Genomic DNA, 15,654 nt, shown 5'->3' with positions numbered 1-15,654 from the left:
TTGAATGGCACTGGACAGGTGCAATAATGGCTGAAGCATTGTTTCTTCACTACCATCTCTCACAGAGTAGGCTTGATTGTGTGTTTTAGCCATATGTCATCAAACTCTTTGAGTTTTCCACCATCTATGTCCCTATCCTTTTCTCGGTTTCATCACCCTTTCGTTTCATTACTTCCAGCTCACTGAAAAATCAATGAGCTGTGACTAGTAGAAGAGGATGTTTAGGAGCAACCATGTCCAGTCCCAGACTCATCTCTGTGTGGAACCAGCTTTGCCAATGAAAACCTCCTCAGGAGGTTTCTTGAGTGATCTTCAGGGTCTTCACATTGGTACACCACCCTTCAGAGAGGGATGGCTGTTATCAGCCTGAACCTCAACAGGAAGTAGTGGCTTTGACTAGGAAATCAAATTAAACCACCCTCCTAGAGCAAATGAGAAAACCCAAGTAAAATATTTGATCTGTACAGCCCCCATGATTGTCATAGCAGCCTCAGCATGTTGAGGTCCATGTGCAGGGGAGTTCTGAGCACCAATCTAAGACCACCTAAGTTTAGACAAGGAGACTGTTAGACTGAGTTGTTGGAGCACTATTGGAATTATGAACACCAGGTACAAATGCTCAGAACTGGAATCCATTCAGAAGCGTGCAGAGGCAGATGGGATCTTTATAGCCCATGGCAATGCCCAATCTGTGGTAGTTCTGCACAGACTGCTCAGATGTACACAACTGAGAAGGATCTGCTCTCAGCTTATTGATCCATGTCTTGGTGATACAAGTCAGGATAGCTTCATCATCCATAATCAAATCAAATTTTCTTAATTATTAAGCAGCAATACCTTGTGAGTCCAAGAACAAGTTAGCAAGGCATCTTGAGCCATGGCTGGGAAAAGGACTTAGAAGAAGGGCTAGGCAAATGTTTAGCTGACCTTTTCACTGGCACCAGCAATTCCTGTCACTCCTGTAATTCCTGTATTCTCCCCTTACCTGCATTAACTGGAAAGGAGGCATCCTCCACCTTCCCTCCTCAAATTGCTGGATGCTAAATTTCCTAGTTACCTCATGATCAAGCCAGAATAGAGGCAGTACCAACAGCAGACAGCCAAAAATGCAAGATTAAAGATATCACCCTACCAATTGTTAGCTTCAGAATTAGAGCACAAATTGAAAATAATTTGATCATTGAAGATTTCCCAATCCTTGCATCTAAACTATTCCCCTACTAAAAGGGGCTTTTAGTAGGGCTTGCAGGGCAGCAGCCTGAGCTTGCAGGGCAGCAGCGCGCGCAGTTTGATCCATCTTTTAGATTTAGGGGAGCTAGTCTCAAACGTTTGTTGGGGGAGACCTAGGGGTTTTTTTGAGGGGGGGAGTTATTTGTCCTGTCTTCACGCTTTTTATGATGGAGGACCGCTGTAGTCACCCCCAACGACACGTTCTCAAGATGGAGGGTGAGGGAACAACTGCAGTCGCCTGCGGTTCCTGCTCAATGTTTGCCATCTTGCCAAAGGTTGCAGGCAGCTTTACCTGCAGCAATTGCATGTTGATTGCCCTCTTACAAGACAAAGTCCAGCAACTGGAGGAATGTGTAGCTACGCTCCAAAGAATTAGAGAGCTGGAGCTCTTCTTGGAAGCAACAGAGCACACCGTCTCCACCAAGGAGGAGACAGGGGACTCCCCTGAGAAGGAGGCTAATTCACCAACACAGGAGCCAGATATATGGAGAAACATGACTCAAAGAAGTAGGAGGCCCAGGGTTCGCTCTGATTGTTTAGAAATACACAATCGCTTTGAGGTCCTCTCCCCTAGCATGGAAGACGAAGAGCAGACTCCATTTGAGGATCTCTCCCTCATTACAGTCGATCAGGTATATGAAGACGAGCAGCAAAGTCAGTCCTCAGGGAATGTGCAGGCGACCTTGGAACGGACAGCTCACGGAAGAACCCCGACCAGACGTAAGTGAAGGCGTGTAGTGGTGATAGGGGATTCCCTACTGAGGGGAACAGAAGCAGTGATCTGTGGGCCTGACAAGATGTCTCGGGAAGTGTGCTGTCTCCCCGGGGCTAAGATCCAAGATGTAACTGAACGACTGCAAGGAATCATAAAACCCACTGACAAATACCCCTTCCTCTTGGTTCATGTGGGAACCAATGACACTGCAAGCAATAGCCTCCAGAAGATCAAAAGAGACTACGAGGCTCTGGGCAGGAAATTGAAGCAATTAAATGCACAAATTGTCATCTCATCTGTCCTCCCAGTTGAACGACGTGGCCCAGGGAGAGAGGGAAAAATAGTGGAAGTGAACAACTGGCTTCGCAAATGGTGTAAACAGGAACGGTTTGGATTCTTAGATCACGGACTGCAGTTTCTTAAAGATGGACTTCTGGCAAGCGATGGGCTGCACCTCACAACGGCTGGGAGGAATGTTTTTGCCAAAAATCTCAGAAACCTCATCAGAAGGGCTTTAAACTGACTAATGTGGGGGAGGGAGACAGTGCTCCTGAAGGTAGGAGTCTATCAACTGATGAAGATGATCATCCAAATGTCATAGACCAAATGGAGCAAACAGCACGCAGACCTAGTGGTGGGAGGAAAAAATCCTTAAATAAGAGACACGGGGGAATGATTAATGGACTTCAATGTCTGTACACTAATGTGCAAAGCATGGGAAATAAACAAGACGAGCTTGAGCTCTTGGTACAGCAAACTAAATATGACATAATAGGCATCACTGAAACCTGGTAGGATAAGTCCCACGATTGGAATGTAATAATGGAGGGATACAATCTATTTCAGAGAAACAGACTAGACAAGAAAGGAGGAGGAGTGGCGTTATATGTCAGGGATGTGTATACCTGTGAAGAGATCCAAGATTTAGAACCTCAAAGCCAAAGTGAGAGCATTTGGGTCAAAATTAAGGGAGATAAGAATAACAGTGACCTCATTGTGGGAATTTACTATAGATCCCCAAGCCAAACGGAGGACATAGATGATGCCTTCCTGGAACAGATGGCCAAGCATGCAAAAGGAAGGGAGATAGTAGTAATGGGGGACTTCAATTACCCGGATATTTGTTGGATGTCAAACTCAGCCAAGAGCATAAGGTCAAACAGATTCCTCACTGGCCTTGCAGACAACTTCATTGTCCAGAAAGTGGGAGAAGCAACAAGAGGAACAGCCATTTTAGATCTGGTCCTAACCAATGTTGATGACCTGGTTAGTGGGGTAGAAGTGGAAGGATCATTAGGCGCGAGTGATCATGCTCTTCCGAAGTTTACTATACAGCGGAAAGGAGCAGCCAAGCATACTAGGACTCAATTTCTCGACTTTAAGAAAGCTGACTTCATAAAACTTAGGGAAGCACTGGGTGAGATCCCATGGACAGTAATACTAAAAGGAAAGGGAGTTCATGATGGCTGGGAGTTTGTTAAGAGGGAGATAGTAAAAGCACAACTTCAGGCAATACCAATGAGACGGAAACATGGAAGGTACCTAAAGAAGCCAGGGTGGCTATCTAAAGAACTTTTAACTGAGTTAAGATTAAAAAAGGATGTGTACAAAAAATGGAAAAGGGGGGAAACCACCAAAGAGGAATTCAAACAAATAGCCAGCACGTGTAGACACAAAGTCAGAAAAGCTAAAGCACAGAATGAACTCAGGCTTGCTAGAGAGGTTAAAAGCAACAAAAAAGGCTTTTATGGGTATGTTCGTAGCAAAAGGAAGAACAAAGAAACAGTGGGGTCACTCAGAGGAGAAGATGGTGAAATGCAAACAGGGGACACAGAAAGGGCTGAACTCCTCAATGCCTTCTTTGCCTCAGTCTTCTCCGATAAAGAAAACAATGCCCGACCTGAAGAATTTGGAGCAAATGATTCAGCAGAGGAAACACAGCCCAGAATAACTAAGGAGATAGTACAAGAATACTTGGCTAGTCTAGATGTATTCAAGTCTCCAGGGCCAGATGAACTGCATCCAAGAGTATTAAAAGAACTGGCAGATGTGATCTCAGAACCACTGGCAGTCATCTTTGAGAATTCCTGGAGAACAGGCGAAGTCCCGGCAGACTGGAGGAGGGCAAATGTTGTCCCTATTTTCAAAAAGGGGAAAAGAGAGGACCCAAATAATTACCGCCCAGTCAGTCTGACATCAATACCAGGGAAGATTCTGGAGCAGATCATTAAGCAAACAGTCTGTGAGCACCTAGAAAGGAATGCTGTGATCACCAATAGTCAGCATGGATTTCTGAAAAATAAGTCATGTCAGACTAACCTGATCTCGTTTTTTGACAGAATTACAAGCCTGGTAGATGAAGGGAACGCAGTGGATGTAGCCTACCTTGATTTCAGCAAGGCATTTGACAAGGTGCCCCATGATATTCTTGTAAAGAAGCTGGTAAAATGCGGTCTTGACTATGCTACCACTCAGTGGATTTGTAACTGACTGACTGACCGAACCCAAAGGGTGCTCATCAACGGTTCCTCTTCATCCTGGAGAAGAGTGACTAGTGGGGTGCCACAGGGTTCTGTCTTGGGCCCGGTCTTATTCAACATCTTTATCAACGACTTGGATGATGGACTCAAGGGCATCCTGATCAAATTTGCAAATGACACCAAACTGGGAGGGGTGGCTAACACCCCAGAGGACAGGATCACACTTCAAAACGACCTTGACAGATTAGAGAACTGGGCCAAAACAAACAAGATGAATTTTAACAGGGAGAAATGTAAAGTATTGCACTTGGGCAAAAAAAATGAGAGGCACAAATACAAGATGGGTGACACCTGGCTTGAGAGCAGTACATGTGAAAAGGATCTAGGAGTCTTGGTTGACCACAAACTTGACATGAGCCAACAGTGTGACGCGGCAGCTAAAAAAGCCAATGCAATTCTGGGCTCCATCAATAGGAGTATAGCATCTAGATCAAGGGAAGTAATAGTGCCACTGTATTCTGCTCTGGTCAGACCTCACCTGGAGTACTATGTCCAGTTCTGGGCACCACAGTTCAAGAAGGACACTGACAAACTGGAACATGTCCAGAGGAGGGCAACCAAAATGGTCAAAGGCCTGGAAACGAAGCCTTATGAGGAACGGCTAAGGGAGCTGGGCATGTTTAGCCTGGAGAAGAGGAGGTTAAGGGGTGATATGATAGCCATGTTCAAATATATAAAAGGATGTCACATAGAGGAGGGAGAAAGGTTGTTTTCTGCTGCTCCAGAGAAGCGGACACGGAGCAATGGATCCAAACTACAAGAAAGAAGATTCCACCTAAACATTAGGAAGAACTTCCTGACAGTAAGAGCTGTTCGACAGTGGAATTTGCTGCCAAGGAGTGTGGTGGAGTCTCATTCTTTGGAGGTCTTTAAGCAGAGGCTTGACAACCATATGTCAGGAGTGCTCTGATGGTGTTTCCTGCTTGGCAGGGGGTTGGACTCGATGGCCCTTGTGGTCTCTTCCAACTCTATGATTCTATGATTCTAAAAGTTTGTACTAGGTTGACCTCCAGGGGGTTTTTTTGTTGTTGTTGTTTTGGAACATGTATCAGTTGCATAATTGTTTAGCTATTTCACTTTCTGTTCTGTTTGGATTTCAAGTTTTTAGGAGAAACAGAAAGTGTTTTCATTCATAGCCATGATAAAATGAAAATCAAATTCGCCTGTTTCCATAATTCATTTCTAAAGTGCATCTAACGTTCAAAGTACTATATAGTGGGGGGGGGGTTTACTGCAGCTGAGCAAATTTGGTGTTTTCAGCAAATGACGTTTCTGAGGGAAGTATTTCTTTTTAACTCTTGTAAATACTGGTGGGGAGTTAATGGCTCATTACTGAAAGTAGTTTTAATACATCATCCCTTACCACCGCCCCCTGCCCGGACATGTATAAATAAAATATGTAGGCCCTAAGAGAGTCCTCAACCTTTGGGGGCCCATGAGCATTTCTGAAATTTTAAGGTTGTACCATGGGCGCTACCACAAAATGACTCTGCTTGGCATATGGCCATCCTCAAAATGGACAGCACTGAATTCATAGTTTAGGGTTCAGTGCAATATGGCGTGTCTTCTACAGAATTATAACTCCATAATCAATTTACCTTTGGGAGTTTGTTCACAGTACTGAGGGGAAGAAAACTTTGTAGTGAACGCAGAAGACCTCACACTTCACAGTGGCCAGGAAGATGAAATTTTGACTGTTGTCTACAGGATTGGGGATAGGTACCTCTGTCTTAAAATAGACTGACAAGCTAGCTGGCAGTGATATGGACTAGTATTTGCCAACACGCTTATGTAATGTGCGGAAGCAAAGTATCACTGCGTAACCAGTTAGCTACTGGACATGAATTCTTTCATAAGGACACATTCATAGCATGAAACAGTTTTTGTAATCCGGCACCACGGTCTTGAATGCTAAAGTTGTTTTTGAAAGCTATTAATAGAGCAGATGATTCTTTTGTGCATTTCAAGTCTTGACTCTAAAGTGTTCTGTACACCAGGCAGCAGACAGAAAAAAAGATCTTTCTATAAATACCACTCTCTGCTTGAAAGGCCACCTTCTGTAAGACAGTAAAAAAATGGTAGTAGCAAGAACTCACAGATACAAACGAGAGAGGAGGGAACTTACTTCCAGAAAGTTTGTAATTTTGAGGAAAATAATCCTCATGGTCCCCTACATCATCAAGAAGAAGAAAAAGCAAGTTTTCTAAGAGTAAAACATCTGGATACAATTTGTCATTGTTTGGGACTTCTTTGAGGGTTGAACTAGACATAGTGTTAATTGTGTGAATGCAATTAATGTGCACATTTTTATCTCCAAGTTGAAGCTTCTCTAGAAATGTGAACAACAGCTTCAGATACGTGATTTTTGTCAGACCTGCCAGGGGGAAGGTGTGAAGCTCTCCCCTCCCCCATGATGCCTTTGGCTACTCAGGCTTTGCTATGGCTGCTATTTACATAACCCAAAGTGTGCAAGTTAATTGCTTCCAAACATTTAACATCATATCTAATTTAGCCCTGATGGTATCTTATGAGAAGGAAAATATTGGGGAAATATGGGCATGTATACCTTATGTTGTTAACTAGCATTTTGGTCCTCCAAAATTTCTTAAAACCAGGTGGTGAAAATAATGCTAAAACTTTTTTTAAAAAAACTAGTTTCGTGTTTTGCACAAATTTCTTTGACAGAATTGTCCACGTTAAAGTGTTTTGTGCAGGAAAAAGTTTAGAACTCATTGACAAGTCAGAAGAGCAATAAGGACAGAATCTGTATTCTAGGTACAACTGCTAGATGTGATAAGCCAAGAAGTCTCTTCCCTTTTGTAACTGAAAAGCTTATGGCTTCCAAAGGTGGCCTCATACTTTGCATGAAGGTTGAGAATACCATGGCTTGACTGAGTTGCACCTGGGTGTTTTCAGAATACACACTTGTTGCTTCCATTGCACATGTTTGCTACAGGTAAGTTAGATGGCAGGGATGGGGAATTGTTTTCAACCCAAGAGCTGTATTCCCTTGTAGGCAACCTTCCAGAGGCCATGTGCCAGTGGTAGGCAGGGCCAGAGACAAACGCAGTGAGAGCATTAGATGCAAATTTTACTTTCATACCATAGGTTAGCATCTACATAAACTCACATACCTCTCTGTATCCGCTCAGAGAAGCAAGAGACATTATAAGAATTCAAGGACACAATCCAGCCAGGCAAAAGCTTCAAGGAAGGTATGAAGTAGAGCTAATGAGGGGTGTGGCCTGGAGAGAATGACCAGACAGCGAGGGGTGGAGGGGCACATTTGGCCCTTCAACCTGATGGTCCTAACCCCTGATCCATGGGTTCAAAACCAGTGCTGACCATTTTGTTGTTGTTTAGTCGTTTAGTGGTGTCTGACTCTTCATGACCCCATGGACCAGAGCACGCTTCCACTGCCTCCCGCACTTTGGTCAGGCTCATGTTTGTAGCTTCGAGAACACTGTCCAACCATCTCCTGTCGTCCCCTTCTCCTTGTGCCCTCAATCCTTCCCAACATCAGGGTCTTTTCCAGGGAGCCTTCTCTTCTCGTGAGGTGGCCAAAGTATTGGAGCCTCCTCAGCTTCACAATCTGTCCTTCCAGTGAGCACTCAGGGCTGATTTCCTTAAGTATGGATAGGTTTGATCTTCTTGCAGTCCATGGGACTCTCAAGAGTCTCCTCCAACACCATAATTCAAAAGCATCAATTCTTCGGCGATCAACCTTCTTTATGGTCCAGCTCTCACTTCCATACATCACTACTGGGAAAACCATGGCTTTAACTATACGGACCTTTGTCGGCAAGGTGATGTCTCTGCTTTTTAAGATGCTGTCTAGGTTTGTCATTGCTTTTCTCCCAAGAAGCAGGCGTCTTTTAATTTTGTGACTGCTGTCACCATCTGCAGTGATCATGGAGCCCAAGAAAGTAAAATCTCTCACTGCCTCCATTTCTTCCTCTTCTATTTGCCAGGAGGTGATGAGCCCAGTGGCCAGGTGACAAATTTGATTGTTGCATAAAGTGTGGAGCTTTGTCGTTAGCAGCAGCTTAAATTGAAGAAGATTATCTAAAATATCAGTAAAACAGTTCTGCTCTTGTGGTTCTAGATTATAAATCACCAGGTATCACATTAGAAATCATTCCTTTAATCCTGTTCCTTATGTTTCAAAGTATTGCATAGAGTGCTCAGTGCTCTCAAGTTGTGATCCTTAGGCAATATTTAAATTGTACAGTGGAAGTTAATTGATCCAGAGAAGCTTTAAAGCTGTGTGTGAGGAGATAGCTTCAAATTTTAGAGCTCTTTTTGTTTTATAGTCTTGTGGTCTATGATCATACTGGTGGCACATGGATTAAAATGCTTCAGGGGAGTTTTCTTTCACATAAATTGGGTGTAAGAGATAAATGACTTTTATTTTCTTAACCAGTAAATGTAGATAAAGCATTCTTCTAATGTTCTCCACTTTGCAACTAAAGGAATTAGTTTAAGTGGTGGTCAGAACCAGGCCTGTCCTTGTGCAACTCTGTTTGCCTGCCTGCTGCTGTGTGACTCATGGTCCAGTTTGAACCCAAACTTAATTCTTGTACAGTGGTACCTCGGGTTACAGACGCTTCAGGTTACAGACTTCGCTAATCCAGAAATAGTACCTCGGGTTAAGAACTTTGCTTCAGGTTGAGAACAGAAATTGCACAGCGGCAGCGGGTGGCCCCATTAGCTAAAGTGGTACCTCAGGTTAAGAATGGACCTCCAGAACGAATTAAGTTCTTAACCCGAGGTACCACTGTATGGGAATTCACGAGCTTTCAAGCTGATCTGAAGCATCTTTTATACTGTACTAAATTTAGCTTTTTCAGGAAAAGAGGCATAATGAGGCATGTAGAATGGAGGCAGGATATTGGAATGATAGGTATGCCAATTTTAATTTATGAACATACAATCCTTAAACAAGCAGAAGAAGATTTTTGTTGTTTTATGGCAGTCATTTGCTTTACCTCCAGCTTTCTGGATAAAAAAGAAGAAACTTCGAGGACTTTTTTCAGTGAATTGATTTTAATTGGGGACTTTTGCTTCTGAACTAACAAGCAAATTCATTACAGCAGCCCATTGTGAAGCGCCATGGTGCTGAGTGGGTTATTCTATAGATGTTCCTTTGCATAATCTTGCTGTTTGTGGTATGCCGAAGGTTTGCACAGTTGGTGCCTTGAGGCGATCTGCCAAAAAGCTTAAACATCAGGTTTCAGGGGTGGCAGGGAAGCTGGAGTAGCTAGAAATTCTAGGACAAGTATTATTATTCAACTTTAAATGGGTGATCCATTGCATAGTTGTCAAAAAAGTGGATTTATTGGAAGCAAGACATTATTGGGACTCTGTCTTGTTAAAGCATGATTATGGTGCATTGTGGCTTTTTGAGTGTTTTACTGCGCTCATATTAATGACAATTATTCCTGCTGCAGCATAAAGCTGGTCAGTTATCTTCCATATGCATCTTAGGACACCACTTACCATACCTGAGTCATGTCTCCTTTCCTTTTAATTGAATTCTGAGGCATGCTTCACCCTCATATGAAAAGCTTTTGGCTTTAAAAGGTGTTAGAATAAAAACTATCCATTCTTACCTCATGGTTCTGTGTGAGTTACTGTTCTAGGTGTTCTACCTCTGAGGGCAGTCTGCTGCTTTTCTGTATCAGGAGTTATGAGATAATTTGGTCACACCTGATACAGAGTAGGGCAAAATACATAGTCACCAGCAGAGGCTGCTTGGAAGAAGAGAAATCCTGAGTAGTCGATCATGCAGAGCCACCCTGATCAGTGTCTCCTGTGAGTTGACACGTTGGGATTTATATGAACATTTTAATTTCCTCCTTCTGGCACTGGCAATTAAAAAAAACAGATAATAGAATTTAACTACCACTGAATATTAAAAAGTAGTTTACATGCAGTAGAAAATACACCTTAACCATTCCAATAATATGAGGGGTTAAAACAAGTTAACCTACAATTTTTCCAGCTATAACAGCGGTCTTATAAACATACATTATAAAATAATATTACATATTAAAATCTTGTGGGGGGACACACAAACAGATGCTATTCTAGAATATGCCTTGTAATATTAAAATGAGGCTTGTAGCTCTCTGAACAGCCGAGTCTCAGTTAACCATGTCCCGGTAACATCCTGTTTGGATTACTGCAATGCGTTCTACATAGAGCTGCTTTTCAATACTGTTTGGAAACTGCAGTTGGTTCAGAATACATCAACTAGATTACAGAACGTGACTAAGCGAATAGAACCTTTCTGGCCGGTCTTAAAACAGCAGCACTGCCACCTGATTTGTTTCCAAACACAATTCTCAGTGCTAGTACTGACCTTTAAAGTTCCGAAAAGCTTGAAACATGGATGCTTAATGGAACACCAGCTATTAAGATCATTCTCAGGAACCCCCTCACCACCTGCCTCATATGTCCACATATTCAGTCCATTGTCAAATCATGTCATTCTCCATTTCAACATTTCATAAATATAGTCGTTGCACTGTGCCTCTTCAACAAGTACTCCTGATTTTCATGCCCTATCCTCTCTGGTGGTCCCCTCAGCTCTAGCCCTTGCTCTGCTGCCAAAATCATTCACTTCTCTCATTGCTCTGAACACATCTTCTTTCTCTGTTTTATCTACTTTCTTCCCTGTGATGAAATTATGAAGTCCAAGAGAGCAGGTACCTGCCCAAGTTTCTCAAGGCAGGGACTTGTCCTCTTGGATGTCATAAAATCATGGACTCAGATCACGCTATGTAAAAAATCTCACAAACAGTGTTCAAACTGAAATTGGTGTACTTGCTCAGTTCTGACATTAGGATTCATGGGTATTAGGTTGTGGAAACTTTCTTTGTTCAGAAATTATCAAGCAATCTTCATTTCAATGCAAACTGAATATTTGGTTTTGGTTTTATTTCATGCAGAAAGTCCCCAGAGAAAAGTTCCATGTAGTCGACACGAAGCTTTTTCTAGGAAAATAAATCTGTGAATCTCCATTGCATGAGTTATATGTTGCCTATTGACCCTGAAGAAAAGCTGGAACGGAATTTGCAAGCAAAGAAAAGAACAAGTTTGGACTTAGGCTTGGGGGATCTGGGCCTGGAAATGCCTCAGGTAATACCCAGTATTATATTCGCTTACCTGATATAAGAAGTCAATAAATTTTACTTAGGTTTTAATTTTATGTGTTTTGAGGTGGCAGTAGAGCTTATCTCAGCAGAATAGGGAAGAAAACAAATTTCTATTTCAGAGAGTTCATTGGGGTGGGGGGACAGCAAGGGGAAAGAGAATTGCTGGAAATTCCTGCCTCCTTGTTCCGCTGATGGAGCCTTGCCACCACTGAGCCACACCACTGGATACAGCCAGCGTTGAGTGCTTTAGGAACTTCTTGCTTCTGCTTTTCCATGACATGTGAATCTAGCATGTAGCAATTATCTGATTCCGGATGCCAAAGAGAATATAATGGGAACAGAGGTATGGGAAACATAGGCATTGGCCTTCCTTTGTACATATACATTTCCAGAGAATTGCTTAATATACAGTCATACCTCATGTTATGTTTGCTTCATGTTACGTTTTTTCAGGTTGCATCCCGCTGCGACCCGGAAGTACCGGAAAGGGTTACTTCCGGGTTTCACTGCTCGCGCATACGCAGTAGCGCTAAATCGTGCTTCGCGCATGTGCACAAGCGCCCAATTGCGCCCCGCACATGCGCAAATACAGCGCTTCAGGTTGCGGGCTTTTCAGGTTGTGAACGGGCCTCCAGAACGAATCCCATTCGCAACCAGAGGTACCACTGTATAGGCAGTGAGAAAAGGGATAGCTCACCAGCCAGTTTTCTTTTGTTTAGCTTAGCAAATATGCAGAACATGTTTAAAAACTGGCTAAACCCAAGCTGTGGCTCCTGAGTGACTGTTGTAATAAGGTGCTACCATTTAAAGAAAGATGGAATATGTACCACATTAAAGGAAAATGCTAGCAATTGCCCAGTAGGATTTAATGTTTCTTTGTTACAAACTGGTTGTTTGTGTTACAAATTATTAACATTCTGTTGCAGCCTAGTGTGAGTGGAATGGACCCTCCTTTTGGGGATGCCTTTCGAAACCACATGTTTTCAGAACAGACTCTGATGAGCACAGATCTGTTGGCTAACAGTTCTGATCCAGATTTCATGTATGAAGTGGTAAGTTGCTTGTATTTTTCTCTGAACTGCATAAAGCACAGCTTAGCTTCTCTCAAACGAAAAGGGCTGTGCCTTGCAGCAACCTGTGCACTGAAGGCCAGTTTGCTGTGCTTTGCTTCTCTATTAAATTTAATCACTAATTGAGGAATCCTCAGTTCCTGAGCCCAGCAACAGTGGCTTCTTGCCAATGAAAGGCTGACAAAGCTGGCCAAGAAAGAAGTAAAAAAAGAACTGTGCTTGAGCAGACTTCAAGGCATTGCTGACATCGCTACATCCAAGAGGAGTCAGAAGTGGTTGGATGTTAGAAAAGACGTTTTAAAAGTGAGGGAAATAGAGAAAGAGTTGGAAGACAACCAGCGGATCTCTTGATCCTGCCCCATGTAGAATCTCTTGTTGGGCCTGGTGAGGACTCAGCGTTCCCATCTCCTATAGTTATAATCTGTGGGTTGCCATCTGATTTTATTCTGCTCCAAATTTAAGCTGTATTTGTATCGATTGTTTGATTTATGTTTTTAATGTATCATACTTTGATGTTAGCTGCCCTGAGCCCGGTCCTGGCCGGGGAGGGCGGGGTATAAATAATTTCTTCTTCCTCCTCTTCTTCCTCTTCTTCCTCTTCTTCCTCCTCTTCTTCTTCTTCCTTCTTCCTGGAAAAGTCCCCCAAGTGAGAAAGTGCCACAAGCTCCCTTGGCAACTTGTTGGCAATCTGGTTTTTTCCCCATTCGGGCTGTTTTTCTTTGCCTTTAACCAAAGTCCACACTCAGTAGTTAAAACTATTGCCATTTGAGCTTTATTAGTACTATTTACACTTACTTAAGGCCAAACACATGGTTGCAGGATAGTATTATCAGTAAAAACAAGAATTTAAAACATTCAAAAAATTAACATCAGCAATGAACTAAAAGCAAATTAAAACACACATCAGTGTGCTAGCTATCTGGGTAAACTTGCCTAAACAGGGTACGGTGAAGGTATCTGCCTGTTATCAATAGGCAGGGAGTCCATAGTGTAGGTGCACTTACAAGTATCGGGAAACTGCCTCTGCTCAAATATTTCCCTTAAGCTAATTGTGCTTGATTCCTTCAATATTTCTGAACAGAACTTGTCAAAGACTATTAGTTAAATACAAATGAAGGTGATTAGAAAGCAAATAAAATATTTTGTATTTTATTCATGCACTTAAATAAAATTCTTCATACTAGATGATACAGCTTTGTGCTTTAGAAATGTGAGATCAGTGATCCCTTTCTCTCTTGTCCTAATTTTAGCAGTGTCACTGACAACTAACTCCGCTCTTAAACTAGATGAGTCACTTATTTCTAGGCAATTATAATTGATGGGCTTTTCATTGAACTGGGCATGGGAACTGCTGACCTCTTAAAACCCTTTGATTCAAAGCTGACAGACAGCACAATCCTATGCATGTTTTCTTGAAATTCCCACTGTGTTCAGTGAGGCTTACTTCCTGGTAAGTGTGTTTTAGGATCACAACTGTTAAAGTATTTCTCCCTTGAGGTATGAATAGCTTTTGTAGGTATGTGTGGTGCATGTCACCAGCAAATTAGTGCTTTTTGTGATGTGGCTTGGGGTGAATCCAGAGAGAAAAGTAATTTACCATTATTTACTGACATTTTTACATCTGCCACTGTAGGACAGAGAAATGGATTACCAGCAGAGTTCCAGGGATAACCTCCTTTCTGTAGAGGACTGTAAAGATCTTGAGAACCTGGAGTCCTTTACAGACATTCTGGATACTGAAACCTCTTTCCCCGCAAATTGGGAGCAGTGGGACACTTACTGTGAAGATTTGACGAAGTACACCAAACTAACCAGCTGTGACATCTGGGGAACAAAAGAGGTGGACTATTTGGGCCTTGATGACTTTTCAAGCCCGTACCAGGATGAAGAGGTGATAAGTAAAACTCCAACTCTGGCTCAGCTCAACAGTGAGGACTCTCAGCCTGTCTCAGATCCACTGTGCTACCCAGAATTGCTGTTCAGTGTAAAGCAAACCCAGTTAACCTCTTTGCCAACGAAGAAGATTGCAACCAGAGCAGCAGCCCCCGTTTGTTCATCCAAGACGGGCCAGGCTGAGGCACCTTTATCAGAATCTGCCCTGAAAGGAGGCAAACCCAATTCAAGCACACAAATCATGGTGAAGACCAACGTGTACAATAATGAGAAAGTGAACATTCATGTTGAATGCAAAGATTATGTTAAAAAGGCAAAAGTAAAGATAAATCCAGTACCGCAGAGCAGGTCTTCCATGAGCCAGGCGAACGCTGATGCTGCAAAAGAAAACACCTGCTACTGTGGAGCTGTAGCAAAGAAACAAGAGCGGAAAGGGAATGACTCCCTTCAGAGTCACAGTCCAGTGTTGCCTTTTAAAGAGACTCAGGCTCTGCTCCTCACTCCACCTCAAGAAACTCCAGGAATAGTTGCTGAGGAGAACAGCCTCTCTGCCAGCACCTCTGTTTCAGATCCTTCGCAGAAAAAGGAAGAACACAACTATTCCCTCTTTGTCACGGACAGTTTGGGTGAGCAGGCCGGTGCCGGCAAAGCTGATCCAGAGGAGGAGGAGGAGGAGGAAGAAGAGGAAGAGGTGGAGGATGAAGATCACGATGAAGGTTTCGGAAGTGAGCATGAACTCTCTGAGAACGAGGACGAGGAGGAAGATTATGAGGATGACAAAGATGATGATATCAGTGATACTTTCTCTGAACCAGGTAATTTTAAGCTTGTAATCTAGAGCTAGGTCTACTGCAGGTATGGGGGGGGGATGAAAAATTTTGAATGGGTATGTTGGCAAGGCTGATGACCCGCATAACACTTTTGTTAGTGGAAGAGTTGTGAATTATTTTTCAGTCATAACTCTAGAGGCAGTTCCCTTGTCCATGTAGAGAATCTGTTTTTTGGCTGAGTATGCCTTTGACTAATGTGGCAGAAGGATGCAGAGT

General features: G+C 42.8%; 1 protein-coding gene across 3 annotated transcripts in view; it reads left to right on the top strand.

Annotated features, from left to right (window-relative positions):
* The window catches only part of CREBRF (CREB3 regulatory factor), a 32,708-nt gene that overhangs the window by 12,384 nt on the left and 4,670 nt on the right, over window positions 1-15,654 (top strand). For all 3 annotated transcript variants that reach the window (XM_083594026.1, XM_083594027.1, XM_083594028.1), the window contains exons 2-4: window positions 11,439-11,628; window positions 12,572-12,697; window positions 14,349-15,423. In XM_083594026.1, the coding sequence (XP_083450152.1) occupies window positions 11,515-11,628; window positions 12,572-12,697; window positions 14,349-15,423 (1,315 nt within the window). In that variant the 5' untranslated portion in view covers window positions 11,439-11,514. The remainder of the gene's footprint in view (window positions 1-11,438; window positions 11,629-12,571; window positions 12,698-14,348; window positions 15,424-15,654) is intronic.

This window comes from Podarcis filfolensis (genome assembly GCF_964270895.1).
Source record: "Podarcis filfolensis genome assembly, chromosome: 2".
Taxonomy (NCBI): domain Eukaryota; kingdom Metazoa; phylum Chordata; class Lepidosauria; order Squamata; family Lacertidae; genus Podarcis; species Podarcis filfolensis.
The sequence above is the reverse complement of the archived record's forward strand: the minus strand, read 5'-3'. Positions and strand labels throughout refer to the sequence as shown.